This window comes from Spermophilus citellus (genome assembly GCF_964194105.1).
Source record: "Spermophilus citellus genome assembly, chromosome: 17".
In the NCBI taxonomy this organism is placed as follows: Eukaryota; Metazoa; Chordata; class Mammalia; order Rodentia; family Sciuridae; genus Spermophilus; species Spermophilus citellus.
The window spans coordinates 57,530,282-57,545,203 of record NC_138199.1 but is presented as its reverse complement, the minus strand read 5'-3'; the positions used below and the strand labels follow the sequence as shown (position 1 = coordinate 57,545,203).

General features: G+C 41.4%; 1 protein-coding gene across 2 annotated transcripts in view; it reads left to right on the top strand.

Annotated features, from left to right (window-relative positions):
* Positions 1–14,922, top strand: part of EFTUD2 (elongation factor Tu GTP binding domain containing 2) — a 42,627-nt gene that overhangs the window by 16,869 nt on the left and 10,836 nt on the right. For both annotated transcript variants that reach the window (XM_081271331.1, XM_081271330.1), the window contains exons 8-14: positions 477–567; positions 1,822–1,904; positions 4,587–4,753; positions 7,628–7,752; positions 12,202–12,265; positions 12,631–12,721; positions 14,778–14,913. In XM_081271331.1, coding sequence (XP_081127457.1) covers positions 477–567; positions 1,822–1,904; positions 4,587–4,753; positions 7,628–7,752; positions 12,202–12,265; positions 12,631–12,721; positions 14,778–14,913 — 757 coding nt within the window. The remainder of the gene's footprint in view (positions 1–476; positions 568–1,821; positions 1,905–4,586; positions 4,754–7,627; positions 7,753–12,201; positions 12,266–12,630; positions 12,722–14,777; positions 14,914–14,922) is intronic.

Genomic DNA, 14,922 nt, shown 5'->3' with positions numbered 1-14,922 from the left:
CTATAATCCCAGGCAATTCACGAGGCTGAGGCAGGAGGATTGCAAGTTCAATGCCAGCCTCAGCCACTTGGCCTGACCCTCAGCAACTTAGTGAGACCCTGTTTCAAAATAAAAAGGAGGGCTGGGATTGTGGCTCAGTGGTAGAGCACTTGCCTAGCATGGGCGGGACCCCGGTTCAATCCTCAGCACCACATAAAAAAAAAAAATAAAGGCATTGTGTTGTGTCCATCTACACCTACAATTAAATATTTAAAAAAAATAAAAATAAATAAAAAGGATTGGGGATGTGGTTCAGTGGTAAAGCACCCTGGTTTACATCCCTAGTACCAAAAAATATGTTTCATCTTCAAGGTCAATTTGGTTAGAATCAGAAATAAAAATTATACCCACTATAAAGAGAGACATTATTGTAATTTGCTATACTGCACCCTCCAGCAAAGCAAGAAGTCTTGACCACTGTCTCTTGTGACTTTCAGAGAGGTGTTGGCATCAAGAGCACTCCTGTGACTGTGGTCCTGCCAGATACCAAAGGAAAATCTTACCTTTTCAATATCATGGACACGCCAGGTGAAATATTCCCTTACTCTGTGTGGTTGAAACCTGTCCTGGTTTGGGCTCTATGCTCCTGCTTCCAGAGCAATGTGAAGTAGCACATTTTTGTTTTTGTCTTCCTTTCACACTTTCATTCTTTATTGAGGTAGTTTTCATTTTTCAGAATCTTCTTTGCTTCTTACTAATTAGCAAACACTGTGCTTTATGCTTGTCTTTACTTTCCTCTAGAATATTTTAATTTTAGAGAACCTTATGTATTTATTCACTTCAGCCTGTATCAGGCCCCAGGCTTGCCCCTGGAGAAGTAAAGGTTAGTTAGACCTTGTCCCTGGCCTTTGGCATTCTCAGTGTTTTGAAGGAGACCAGTGGACATGGAGATAACTGTGGGAGCAGTGCACCTTGCCTTGCAGCTGACTCTTGTGGAAAGGACTGACTTGTTGCCATCCCTGGTATTGCCAAAAAAGAAGATAGAGAAGAAAGGACTGACTTGGGGCAGAGTATTTTTGGGGCTGGGGATATAGCTTTAAGGCACCTAACATATGCAAGACCCTAAGTTCAATTTTCAGCACTGCAAAAAAGAGGACAAAAATTAGAACTTTACATTTTGGTAGATGTGCTTTCATTACACTATCAGGTACCTAGTGCCCTGATACCCTCAGTTTCTACAGAACACTACCTCTCCCCTCAGCAGCATCTTATCAGGAAACTGACTTCTTGAGCAGCACCCCACATCCCTTTGCCCTTTCTCCCTCCTCCAGATTGTCTTAGGTCCCACAGAACTCTGCTTACAGAGTAAGCTGGTATGTCAGGGTAAGCTCACTATGCCCTCCTAGGTAAAACTGTCTATCTCTTATATATGGGGGCCTCCTGTATAAAATATTAATCCGCCTGGGCGTAGTGGCACACACCTACATAATTCCAGCATCTGGTGGTAGGGGGTATTGAGGCAGGAGGATCATGAGTTTGAAACCAGCCTCAGCAACTTACTGAGACCCTGCTCAAAGTAAAAAGGGCTGCAGTGTAATTCAGTGGTACAGTGATCCTGGGTTCAATCCCCAGTACTGCAAAATAAACAAACAAATAAATAAATGATGAATCAAAGGATGTGACTAATGGAAGAAATTTGTACACTGCCCAAGGAGTTGTGAGAAGAAGTGAAAGCAGATGCTTATGAGTTTATAAGCTTCAAAGTGCTCCTTAGATCACACAACAAGTTAATTGTGCCTCCTCACTCACCATTTGGTGACTTACTTAATATTTGCTTTTCAGGACATGTGAATTTTTCTGATGAGGTCACAGCTGGCTTGCGCATCTCAGATGGAGTGGTCCTTTTCATCGATGCCGCTGAGGGGGTGAGTCAGGCTCTGCTCTCCTGTTTGCCCCCACACAGTGCCCAGAGCATTAGGTGTGCTGGGAGCCAGCAAACATGAAAGTCTGGGATTAAGGTTTAGATTTGCTCTAAAATTAGCGCAGCAAATGAAGTTCAAAATTAATTATCAAGATGGGTCTCTTTGCTCAGTGAAGCTCAAAATGATAAGACCCATTGTCATTCAAGAAATACAAAGATAATGACAGATGTAAATTAAAGGAAGGAAGGAAAGCATATTCATATACAGGGATTTTTAAAAGTTAATAGATTTTTCTGAGATTAGAGTTAAAAGGCCAGGGTGTCTTTTATATTTGTAAATTGAAAGATTCGGTACCTTGACTAACCTGCGTTTGTATTGTCAGTGGTGAGATAGCCAGCAGAGGAAGAAGTCTTGACTATTCTTTTTGTGAGTGACTTTTTAAAGTTGACTTAATTTTGACTGTGAAATAATTTCAAAGTTAGCGAGAAGTTGCCTGAGTAGTACAAGGAACTCACCTTTATTTATTTATTTTTAATTTTCTAGTGTGTGGTGCTGAGGGCCAAACCCAGGATCTCATGCCTCCTAGGCAAGTCCTCTACCACTAGAGCTATACTCCCAGCCCCTTTGAACCATTTAAAAGTACAATATTCGCTGGACACTGTGGCAAAAGCCTGTAATCCCAGCTACTGCAGAGGCTGAGACAGGAGAATTGCAAGTTTAAGTCTGGTCTCAGCAACTTAGGTCCTAAGCAATGTAGTGAGACCCTGTAGCTTAGTGGTAAATAACCCCTGGGTTAAATCTCTGTACCAAAAAAATAAATAACGGTAAAATATTTCATGATTTCTTTTTTGTTTGTTGTATGATTTTTTTGTTTCTTGGTTCTTATTTTTTTGTGGGGCTGGGGATTGAATCTAGGGCCTCATGGATGCTAGGCAAACGTCCTACCACTGAGCTACAACTTCAGAGCTTTTTATTTTATTTTGAAGCACAGTCTTACTAAGTTGCTCAGGCTGGCGTTGAACTTGAGATTTTACTGCCTCAGCCTCCCAAGTAGTTGGCAGAATTTATTTTATAAGGATAAGTACATTCACTTACAGTAACCATAACCAGGAAATTGACATTGATACAACACTATTATAACTGATATTTTTTGTAGATCTTATTCAATTTCACAAATTGGCCCAGTAATGTCCTTGAATTTTATCCCCTAATACAGAATGGTGCATCTCATTTATGTGTTTAGTTCCTTTTAATTGAAACTGTTCTTTAGCTTTTCTTTGTCTCCTATGACATTGGCATTTTTTTCAAGGGAATAGGGCATTTGTTTTGTAGAATTATCTCTCAGTTTGGGTTTACTTAATGTTTCCTCATGATTAGTTTCAAGTTACTTTGGGCAAGAGTACTGCATAGTTATGTTCTTATGAGTCCATCACATCAGGAAGTAGATGATGTTACCTTATCCCATAACTGATGATGTTAACTTTGATCACTTGGTTAAAGTAGGTTGGCCAGGTTTCTTAGTGTAAAGTTACTATTTCCTCCTTTGTAATAAATAATTTATGGGGAGATACTTTGTGTATTCTATTTGTTATCAACCTTTCCCTGATTATTTTATCGTGCATTGATAGTTCTTGGCTTTTATTTCTATAATTATTTCAAATGGTGATTTTTTTCTCTTTTATTTCTTCTGTATTTATTGGTTAGAATTGTGTTGTAAGGAAGAACCCTCCCCCAAATTTGCTTATTTATTATCAGTATGGATATATGGGTTTTTATTTTATTCAGTGGGTTATAATTCCTTGTTGTTATTAGTATATATACTGTTGCTCTAGTTGTCCCAGATTTGGCTAGTAAGAGTTCCTTCAAGCTGGCTGTTTCATGCTTATGACCCATGCATCTATTTTTGAGCACTTCCTTACTCTCTGGCACAAAAAGATGTATGTTCTAGACTCATCTTATACTTTTCCTGAGATCCTGGAATCATCCAGTTCATTAAGGAACTTGGGCTTCTTTTTTGTGTGTGTGATGTTGGGGTTTGAACCCAGGGTCTTTTGCTTGCTAACCAAGCACTCTACCAGTGTGCTACATCCCAAGCCCTTTTTATTTTTTTGAAAAATTGTTCCACTAATTTACCCAAATTGCCCTCTAACTTATAATCTTTCTTGCTAAGCCTCCTAAGCAGCTGGGATTGTAGGCATGTCCCACCATGCCAGATAAGCTCTGATTTCTAGGAAATAGTATTTAGAAGCAAAGTTCCAGGTGTGCTCGTTGCTCTTGGGATACATCACTTCCTGTCCCTTTCATTGAGCACTGGTAGATAACATACACCTACATGTGTCTTTAATTATTTTTGTACTTGTGTATTGAAACTCATTCATCCTAATACCCACATTCTATTCTAGCACCATAGGTCTTCCTGTCCTTCCTGGTTTCTTCTTTGTGCTGAGAATCCTGGCTTCCAGCATCCTCAGCGTGTTTATTCATATATTTCTCAGATCTACAGAGTGCACTCTTAAAGTTCCTACATCTGCCTCTAGGAAAGTGCATCCTTCCTGGCAATCTTTCCCCTGCCCTTTATCCTCTTGTACTTCTTGTTTTGAAAGTTTGGTACCCTCTCTGACTCTGCTCTAGGCTTTTCTGCCCTCTTTGTTCTTATCAACACCTTCTGAACCCTGTGTTTGTTAGGTGATGCTGAACACTGAGCGGCTGATCAAGCATGCAGTGCAGGAGAGGCTGGCAGTCACCGTGTGTATCAACAAGATTGACAGACTGATCCTGGAGCTGAAGCTGCCTCCAACTGATGCTTACTATAAGCTGCGCCACATTGTGGATGAAGTCAATGGATTAATAAGGTAGTGGATGAAATCAGTGGATTAATAAGGGAGTGGATTTCCTGTCCTTGGAGACTCTGGTTTTTATAAATCTTAATTTTACCCAGGAATACCTCTGGGAGTAACTCATAATTTATTTCTTGGCATGTGTTGATGAGCTAGTTGGGCAGAATTCAAGGTATTTTTCAGGACCCTACAGCGATTGACTCCATAGCCTTGTCTCATTAGCCCTGTGTCTTAACTAGTTGTCCAATTTAAACAGGTAGTATTGGGGTCAGTACCTTGGGCTCTAGAAACAGTCTCATCTTCACGAGATAACTGTGAATTGGACAGATTATTTAAGCTTAGTTTTTGCTTCTATAAAGAAAAAGTAATAATATTTGCCTATCGAAATATAACAACAAATGAAATAGATATTTGGTATAGTATTCTAAACACAGAGCTTACTTACGCCAACTGAGTGCTAAATAATGTTGGCTGCTGTTTTATTAACATAGATTAAGTAAATTAAGGAACTGTTTACTGTATTTCTGTGGATATACTTGCTTCTCAACAAGGTGGATTTAGGGCTCACTTTAATGAGTATGAGTGATGGGATAGTACACAGTATCTAAGTGGCATTTTGGTACTTTTTTCTTTCCTTTATTTTGTTTTATTTTGGTCCTAGGGATTGAACCCGGGGACCCTTATTGGTAGTTATAGATGGACAGCATGCCTTTATTTTATTTATTTATTTTTTTATGTGGTGCTAGGGATCAGATCCAGTGCCTCACTCATGTTGGGCAAGTGCTCTGCCATAGAGCTGCAGCCCCAGCCCCTAGCCCTTTTTATTCTTTGTTTTGAGACAAGATCTCACAAAGGTGATGAGGCTGGCCTTGAACTTGCAATCCTCCTGCTACCTCAACCTCCTGAGTTGCTAGGATTACCAGCATGTGCCACCAAGCCCAGCTCTCAATATATCTTAAAGGCATTCTTATCTGCAGGCTGAAGAATGTACTGTATGACTTCTTACGGCCCCTAAAATAGGCCTGGGAAGAGGCCATCCTATTGAAAGAATGCCTTTCCAGTTGAGGATTGAGGGTTGCCCCTATATATCCAGAGTCTGAGTTACCTTTAGGAGACTCCCCAGTTGGTAGCACTAATTCTCAACAGGAAAATTTTCTCCCTGTTTCTGGAGAAGCTGAGAAAAAATAAAAAAACCTTTTTTTTTTTTTTAAGTAGAAGATGAAATTAGCTTAAATCTTGATCTACCAAAATAGAAAGTCAAGAGTTATGCTTTAAACCTATAAATAAGGAAAGTAATAAAATATGTTGCTTAAATACTTATAGATATCAAGGTAAATACTCCAAGAGCAGCAGGGTTTGTTGTTTTTTGGTTTTTTTTTTTTTTTTCCTCCCTTGCTGTACAGAGGATCAAACTCAGGATCTTTTTTTTTTTTTTTTAATGTTTGTTCTTTTTTTTAAAGAGAGAGAGAGAATTTTTTAATATTTATTTTTTAGTTTTCAGTGGACACAACATCTTTGTTTGTATGTGGTGTTGAGGATCGAACCGGGCTGCACGCATGCCAGGCTAGCACGCTACCGCTTGAGCCACATCCCCAGCCCCAAACTCAGGATCTTGAATGCTAGGCAAACGTTCTAACAGTGAGCTATATGCCAACCCTATGAGCAATTTTTAAAAAGTCAAAAGCAGTTGCTTCTTGAGAGTATAACTTCAGGGTAGGTGGAAGCAAGTAGGGAACTATTCTAAGCTGATACTTTTATTTCAAAATTAGAAAATTCTGTTCCAATAAGGCTAAAATTGTGGATTTGATTCATGTATACACTGGTTTTCTTATAAATGCAAATGGGCTTGAGGTGGTTATTATGGCTTCTGCATGACTTTTTTTGGGGGAGTGGGGGTACCAGAGATTGAACTCAGGGACACTTGACCACTGAGCCACACCCTCAGCCCTATTTTGTGTTTCATTTAGAGATAGGGTCTCACTGAGTTGCTTAGTGCCTCACTTTTGCTGAATCTGGCTTTGAACTCATTATCCTCCTGCCTCAGCCTCCCAAGCTGCTTGGGATTACAGGTGTGCACCACCATGCCTGGCCTTCTGCATGACTTTTAAGATTGAAAGTTGTACAGGGCATGGTGGTGCACATTTGAAATTCTGGAGACTTGGGAGAATGAGACAATAAGATTGCAAGTTCAAGGCCAGCCTTAGCAATTTAGTGAGCACTATCTCAAAATTAAAAAGGGCTGGGGATGTAGCTCAGTGGTAAACTGTATCCTGGGTTAGATCCACAGTTTAAAAAAATAAATGAATGGAGGAATATAGCTCAGCTATAGAATGCTTACCTGACATACACAATTCCCTGCGTTCAGTCTTTAACACAGCAAAATATAAATAAATAAGTAAAAAATAAAATTTTATCATAAACTTTTAAAACAAAGCTGAACAAAGAAAAACAAGACAGTAAATTTGGGGAGCAAAGTTGGTCTTTTTCTTTCTTTTCATGAGTGATACTTGTACGTAAGTCTGTTTGTATTCATGAAATTGGGAATGCTCTCAAATGTGTTCCTCTCTGATCACATTATATTCATTTCTTGTGTTCCAAGGTCTTTGTCTCTGTCCTCCAGGTTTTCCCCTTGTCTGTCCTATGTGGTTAGCTTTTCTAAGATTCTGCAGAATGTTCCCAGCTCGGGAAGTCAGCTTGTTACTGGGAGTTAGGGAACAACTCCATCATGTCACTTTCTTGGAACAGGCTGTTGGCAAACTAAGAGTCTTATGCAAGCCCCTCCTCAGGGCTGGAGAGTGGCTGTGACACAGAGTTCCTGCCCTTCCCCCTTGGCAGTGTATCCGGGCTGCTGCACAGCCTGGCACTGGCTCACCACGTTCTCTTTTTCAGCATGTATTCCACCGATGAGAACCTGATCCTTTCCCCGCTCCTGGGCAATGTCTGCTTCTCCAGCTCCCAGTACAGCATCTGCTTCACGTTGGGCTCCTTTGCCAAGATCTATGCTGACACTTTTGGTAAGCTCTGGCTGGCACTGTGTCTCGCCAGCTTCCCCAGAGTCATGTGTGCATTTCCTGCTGAATGGCTCAGACTGGCTTCATGTCACAGTACCCTGTTGGAGAGGAAACAGTTCATCACCTACTGCATATTTGGGGCTCTTTTTGACCTATCGTTTTCTTTAGGTTTAATAGTTTCTAACAAAAGAAAAACAAAAGCAACTGGGAAGTGAGGCAGAGTTTACAAAGTAGGAATTATCCATGCCTGCAAAGCAATTTCAGACTTCCTTCTTAAAGGTGGAGTCTCTCTGTTAGAGCTTCTGTTTTTCCAGCTGTAACTAAGCACGTATAAATTTGATAGGTCTAATTGAGAACCCAAATTAGACTGTACAAGCCTCCACTGGCAGACCCAGTTGCATGAGTCTATGGGTGTCCAGAGCATTGACACCAGATCTCTGAGGTCAGCTTCCCTACCTAAGGGGCTCCCCAGCTTTTCCATTTCTGTTGCCTCACCAGTTACCTCCAATTCCAATAGGAACCATGTATTGATAGTCTTAAGTGTGTCAATGAAGTAATTCTTTCATAGGGAGTTGTTACCCTATTTTCAGGGCTGAAGATACAGGCCCTGTGAGAGGTCTCACAACAGAGAGGTAGTGGGGGACCACCATTTCTGTTCTCACCAGTCACACCACCTCATTCTCAGGGTGGATGACTTTGTTCCTTTGAAAAAACAAGCAAAACTTATTTTTTAAGTTTAGCCAGGCCCAGTAATAGATGCCTATAATCCCAGTGACTTCGGGAGGCTGAGACAAGAGGATCGCAAGTTCAAAGCCAGTCTCAGCAACTTAACAAAGCCCTAAGCAACTCAGTGAGACTTTGTCTCTAAAAAACTGGGGGCGAGGTGGGGGGGGGGGAGTGTTAAAGCGGCTGGGGATGTGGCTCAGTGGTTAAGTGCCCCTAAGTTAATCCCTGTTAACCACCCCCCTCCCCCCCCAAAAAAAAAAAAAAACAACAGGGGCTGGGGATGTGGCTCAAGCGGTGGCGCGCTCGCCGGGCGTGCGTGCGGCCCGGGTTCGATCCTCAGCACCGCATGCCGGCAGGGATGTTGTGTCCGCCGAGAACTAAAAAATAAATATTGAAAAAATTCTCTCTCTCTCCTCTCTCACTCTCTCTTTGAAAAAAAAAAAAAAAACAACAACCCTAAGTTGGTGTTTTATGGCTTTGTTTTTTTGTTCTTGTTTTTGTTTTTTGTTTTTTTTTTGTAGTGGTGGCAATGGGGATAGAACCCAGGGCTTCATGGATGCCAGGCATTGCCCTATCAATGAACTAGACCTCCAGCCTATCGTTTTAAAAACACATGTATATTTAATAGGTGTTTATTATAGGAAAGTGGAAAATACAGTAAAATCTGGTCAAGAAATTAAAATATACCCATGACTTCTTTACCCTTGCCACTGTTAACATTTTCTTTTTGGTTCTCTCTTTTCCTGTTTATTATTTTACATAAATGAGATCGTATGTATACCTATTTCCTGGGTTTTCACTCATCATTGGATCATTCACCATTAGATGAATATTTGATTTGTTTCCAGACAGTGCTATTTTAAAAAATGGATAGGTGGACAATGAATGAAATTCATTTGGTGGGCTTCCAGTACAAGTTTGTCCTTTGTATCAACTTGTCCATCTCAGTGTCCTTTGTATCAGCATGGAAGCAAAATCAAAGACCCTTTCTGTAATTATAATGTACATATACTTTAGTTACTCTTTGAAAATGTTCTGCGCTATGGGAAAAACTGTTACTACTCCTTTGGGCCACTTTTCAGTATTATCATCATAAAAAGCCATACATGCACTTCTAGAAGGTCAGCATTGAAGGGAATATCAGAGATATGTAGTCCTTCCTCTTCATTTTTCATATGCAGTACATATTGCATTTTATTTTACATATCCACTTTACACAAGGTCACAGAACTTGGTGGAGTTGGTTCTCTCAAATCATTTGCACCATACTGCCAAATCAATTCTGAGCCCTCTTGCTAGGGATACAGTATAACAGTGCATGATAAATAGTCTCTGACTTCTAGGAGTTTCTTCCACTAGTCAAAATCACAGAGTGAGGAATGGCAGTGTAAGATGATTGCAGGAGCTGAGTGCCAAGTAGCTGGGGTAGGCAGGTAGAGCTCAGGGAATGGCAGGGAACGTCAGCTTCAGTGGCCTAGCAGCACAGTAGGCTGCACAAAGAAAGGCAGGCTTGAGCAAGTAGAGACTAGGGAGCCAGGCATTTCACTCTCAGAATTGGAAGAGGGAGTGTGGAGGCAGGCATTGTCGGTCATGGCCTCTGCAGAAAACAGTGGGCTAAATTGCCAAGGAGAAAGTTCAAATCAAAATTGCCAGTGAGGGGTCTGGGGTTATGGCTCAGTGGTAGAGCACTCGTCTGGCATGTGTGAGGCACTGGGTTCCATCCTCAGCACCACACGAAACAAATAAATAAAGGTATTATGTCCATCTACAACTTAAAAAAACTAGTGGCTGGTTTCGGACCACATAGAGGAGGATTTGGATTCCAGGTACTTTATCCTGTAGGAAATGAGAAACTATCAGAGATTGGAGTGTAATCTGCAAATCTGATGAAAGATAGACCAGAAGGAGGATGGAATGTGAGATATTTTGCCAGTGTTCAGATATAGGATTGTGGGTATTCAATTAGCATTACCTGTGAAATTTTAAAAGGAAGAAATGGATTGGAGAAGTGTTCATTCATTCTTTCAGTAAACATTTATGAAACCTCTGTTAAATTTTGGGTACCTTCTTATAGGTATTCAAGAAGTTCAGTACAGCCTAGCACAGTGGCACATGACTGTATCCCAGCTACTTCAGAGGTTGAAGCAAGAAGATTGCAAGCTCAAGGCCAACATAGGCTGCTTAGCTAAATCCTGTCTCAAAATTTAAAAAATGGCTGGGGATATAGCTCAGCAGTGGAGCACTCCTCGATTCAATCCCCAGTACTGGGAAAAAGAAAAAATATACTCCAAGTCTGGGAGTTCAGTGGTAGAGTATACTTCAGTGGTAGAGTGCTTGCCTAGCATGCAAGAGGCCCTGGGTTCCATCTCCAGCACTACATAAGAGGAGAAGTAGTTCAGTCCAGTGCTCCAACACAATAAGAGCAACAGTAAGGGGGTCTAAAAGACATTGCAGATCAGAGAAGAATGAACATTTTGGTAACTACTGAAGTGGGACAGAATGGAAGACTTGGTAATTAACATGGGGAAGAAAAAGATTTGGAACTTATTTGAAATGTTGTGGTGCCTCACAAAGAGATTGAAAGGTCTGAAGGGGAATGTGACTTTCCTTTGTGCCTCCTCAGGTGAGAAAAAACAGCCTGACATCTGGGAAGAAATATCCGGAAGGTAGTTGTTTTGTCAGTGACCTAATTGAATTTTTTAGGAGGTTTTTATTGTTGTTGCTATTTTTGTGGCACTAGACATTGAACTGAGGGTCTCACATGCTAGGGAAGTGCTTTATCACTGAATTCCAACATTCATTCATTTATTCGTTTGTTTGTTTATTAGAACCAGGGATTAAACCCAAGAGTGCTTAATCACTGAGTCATATCGCAGCCCTTTTTTTTTTTTTTTTTTTTTGAGACAGGGTCTCATTAAGTTACCTAGGCTGCCCTTAAACTTGGAATATTCCTGCCTCATCCTCCCAAGTAATTGGGATTTCAAGCATTTGCCTTTGAACTTGGCTTTTCATGAGCTCATGACACTTGAATTTCAAGTCAGTTGCTTGGTTCAGTCTGATTAGGTTTAGCAGTTGCAGTCAGACTACAAGAATTAATTGATAAAAGATGAGACAAAGATTGTTTTTGGTGTTTTCTCCCTGGAGGGCTGAATGATTGCCTGTTAGAGTTTTAGGGCTCATTAGAGCCTTATGCAGATGCTTCAGTAATAAGTTGACCCATACTGGAAGCAGAATAGAGCTTTTAGGTGGATCAAGAAAGATTGAAGGACTGGGGATATGGCTCAGTGGCAGAATGTTTGCCTAGCATGCACATGAGACCCTGAGTTCAACCCTCAGCACTGCAAAAAAGAAAGAAGGGAAGAGAAAGGAACCATTAAACTGCTTCCTTAGAAAGACCGAGGGTTAGATACAGACAGAAAATATATATAGGCGGTTGAGCTGTTGTTTCATGCCTTGTCTATAGCTCAGTCCTAGTGCTTGCTGAAAAGGGAGAAAAATACTTGTGTTCTCATTTTGGCTTCAGCGTAGCCTTGTCAACTTTAGGCCACTCCTGTCCTTCCTGTGCCTGAGTAACTTTGTCTGACTACTTGGCTAGACAGAAGTGTCTGGACCCTGGAAAGGAAATACTAGAATTCCTCAACATGGTTGAGGACCACTTGTAGCACCTGAAACAGATTTCAAACAACCCTGTGCTAGGTAGTTTATAATTGTGTGACTTTTCTGTAGGTGACATTAATTACCAGGAATTTGCTAAAAGACTCTGGGGTGACATCTACTTCAACCCTAAGACGTAAGTAGATTGTGGTTCATGACTCTCTGAAAGGGTGGTGGGGTAATTCATTCTCTCCAGTAAGCAAGGACAAATAAAGAATTTCCAAGATAAAACCTACTTGTTTCTTAGACATGAACTGCTGTCCTTGTTCCCCTGGATTGGTGTCTAATATTATATGAGAGGCTATTTCTACTGAGGTCCTCAGGCATGCAAGAGGGTTGTAATCATGTGTCCTCTCAAAAATATCTCTTTGGAAACTATGATCACAATGCATTCCTCCCTTTGCTCCTGCTCAGACTCAGAACTTAGGCAGTGCAGCCTTGGGGTCAGTGACACTGCCTTCTCCCTCCTGGGTCACTCAGGACTCTTATTTCTCTTTTTAGGCGAAAGTTCACAAAAAAGGCCCCAACCAGCAGCTCCCAGAGGAGCTTCGTGGAATTTATCTTGGAGCCCCTTTATAAGATCCTTGCTCAGGTGAGTGTCAGGCCACCTGCTTCACATCTGCTCTTGTAAGCACAGATGGAAAAACTGGTGAAGTCATATTCTCCTCTGCCCTAAACCTGCTCACCTGCTCAGTTTTGTTTTACTGAGCATGAGGGAGTGGCTGTCAACATTTTGTTTTTTGTTTAGTACCAGAGATTGAACTCACATTTGTTTTTGCATGCACAAAGCCCTTGTTTAGGCTGGCTTTGAACTTGTGATGCTCCTGCCTCAGCCTCCTGCATTGCTGGGATTATATATCCTAACTCTTTAGAAGAATAATTTTGGTTGTGGGAATTTAATTTACAGGTATAATTGTGACCTCCCGGTTATTTATATATTAAAGATGTTTATGTTAACAAGCTATGGTGGTGCATGCCTGTAATTCCACCTACACAGGAAGCTGAAGAAGGAGGATGACAAGTTGGAGAACAGCCTTAGCAACTTAGTGAGACCCTACCTCAAAAAATAAAAAGGGGCCTGGTGCAGTGGCACATGCCTGTAATCCCAGCAGCTCAGGAGGCTGACAGGAGGATTGCAAGTCTGATCTCAGCTAAGCAACTCAATGAGACCCTCTCTCTAATAAAATACAAAAATGGGCTGGGGATGTGGCTCAGAGGTTGAGTGCTCCTGTGTTTAATCCCTGGTACCTTAAAAAAATAAAATTAAAATTAAAAAATATAAAAAGGAGGCCAGGCGTGGTGGTGCATGCCTGTAATCCCAGCAGCTCAGGAGGCTGACAGGAGGATTGCAAGTTCAAGTCTGGTCTCAGTCACGTCAAGGTGCTAATAAGCAACTCAGTGAGACCCTGTCTGTAAATAAAATGCAAAAATAGGGCTGGGGAAGTGGCTCAGTATTGAGTGCCCCTGAGTAAAATCCCTGGTAAATTTTTTTTTTAAATAAATAAAAAGGGGGGCTGGGATATAGCTCAGTTGGTAGAGTTCTTGCCCTGCTTGAACAAAGCCCTGGGTTCAATCCTCAGCACCACAAATAAATAAATAGATAGATAGATATATAAATGAATAAATAAATAGGGCTGGGGATGTAATCAGTGTTGGGAGGGAGACTTAATGTAACATTTTGTTTATATGAATTTGTGCTACCAGAAGTGGAAGTGCAGGACTAAAAGGGTAAAAATGTTACATAGGAATTTTCATACAGACCTTTCTCAGTGATGAAATATGCTTAATAAGCATCTTGCACAAAGGTGTCTCTCTCTCTCTCTCTCTCTCTCTCTCTCTCTCTCTCTCTCTCACACACACACACACACACACACACACACACACACACACACGGAATGTGTGTGGCCATTCCAGCTGATAAAAGAGCAAAACATAGCAACAAGGCAAAATAGCCATTAAAATTTATCAGCACTGAAAAACACTTAGTATCTTTTGTCAAGACTGGAATGGATTAATAAAAGAAATTTATAGAATCTGCCTCAGTGGCGACCCTGAGTCTGCTGAGGATAATTTAGTGTGGCATTGTCCTGACAGAATGAACTGCTAGGTGGCCTTTTTTGGTTCCTTCCATTCCCTTGATCCTCTAAATCTGAACAGTCTCTTGAGTAGGAGGGGTAAGGGATTTCCTGAGTAGAAGTGATGCTGCTTTTCAGACACCAGGGGGCAGCACCAACAGAAATCAAGCTAAGTGCTTAGTTTATTGGCAGATGGGTATTTCACCAAGTTGGCTCTGCCCCACTTTGGGTTGAAGGGTAGGTACGCTAGGCTTCTTTTTTTTTTTTGAAGAGAGAGAATTTTTAATATTTATTTTTCAGTTTTCGGTGGACACAACATCTTTATTTTTTATTTTTATGTGGTGCTGAGGATCGAACCCAGCGCCCCGTGCATGCCAGGCCAGCACGTTACCTCTTAAGCCACATCCCCAGCCCCCACTAGGCTTCTTGAAACCAAACTGTTGTCCTTGAAGAGCTCTCCCTGTGGAAGAGAACCAGTGCAGCAGCTTTTCAGATTCCCCTTTGCCCTCCCCGTCTATAGCACCACACCGGGGCTCTTACCTACAGTTGACTTGGTATCTGGTTCTCCCACAGGTGGTGGGTGATGTGGACACCAGCCTGCCGAGGACCCTCGATGAGCTTGGCATCCACCTGACCAAGGAAGAGCTGAAGCTGAACATCCGCCCCCTGCTCAGACTGGTCTGCAAAAAGTTCTTTGGCGAGTTCACAGGTAATAGAG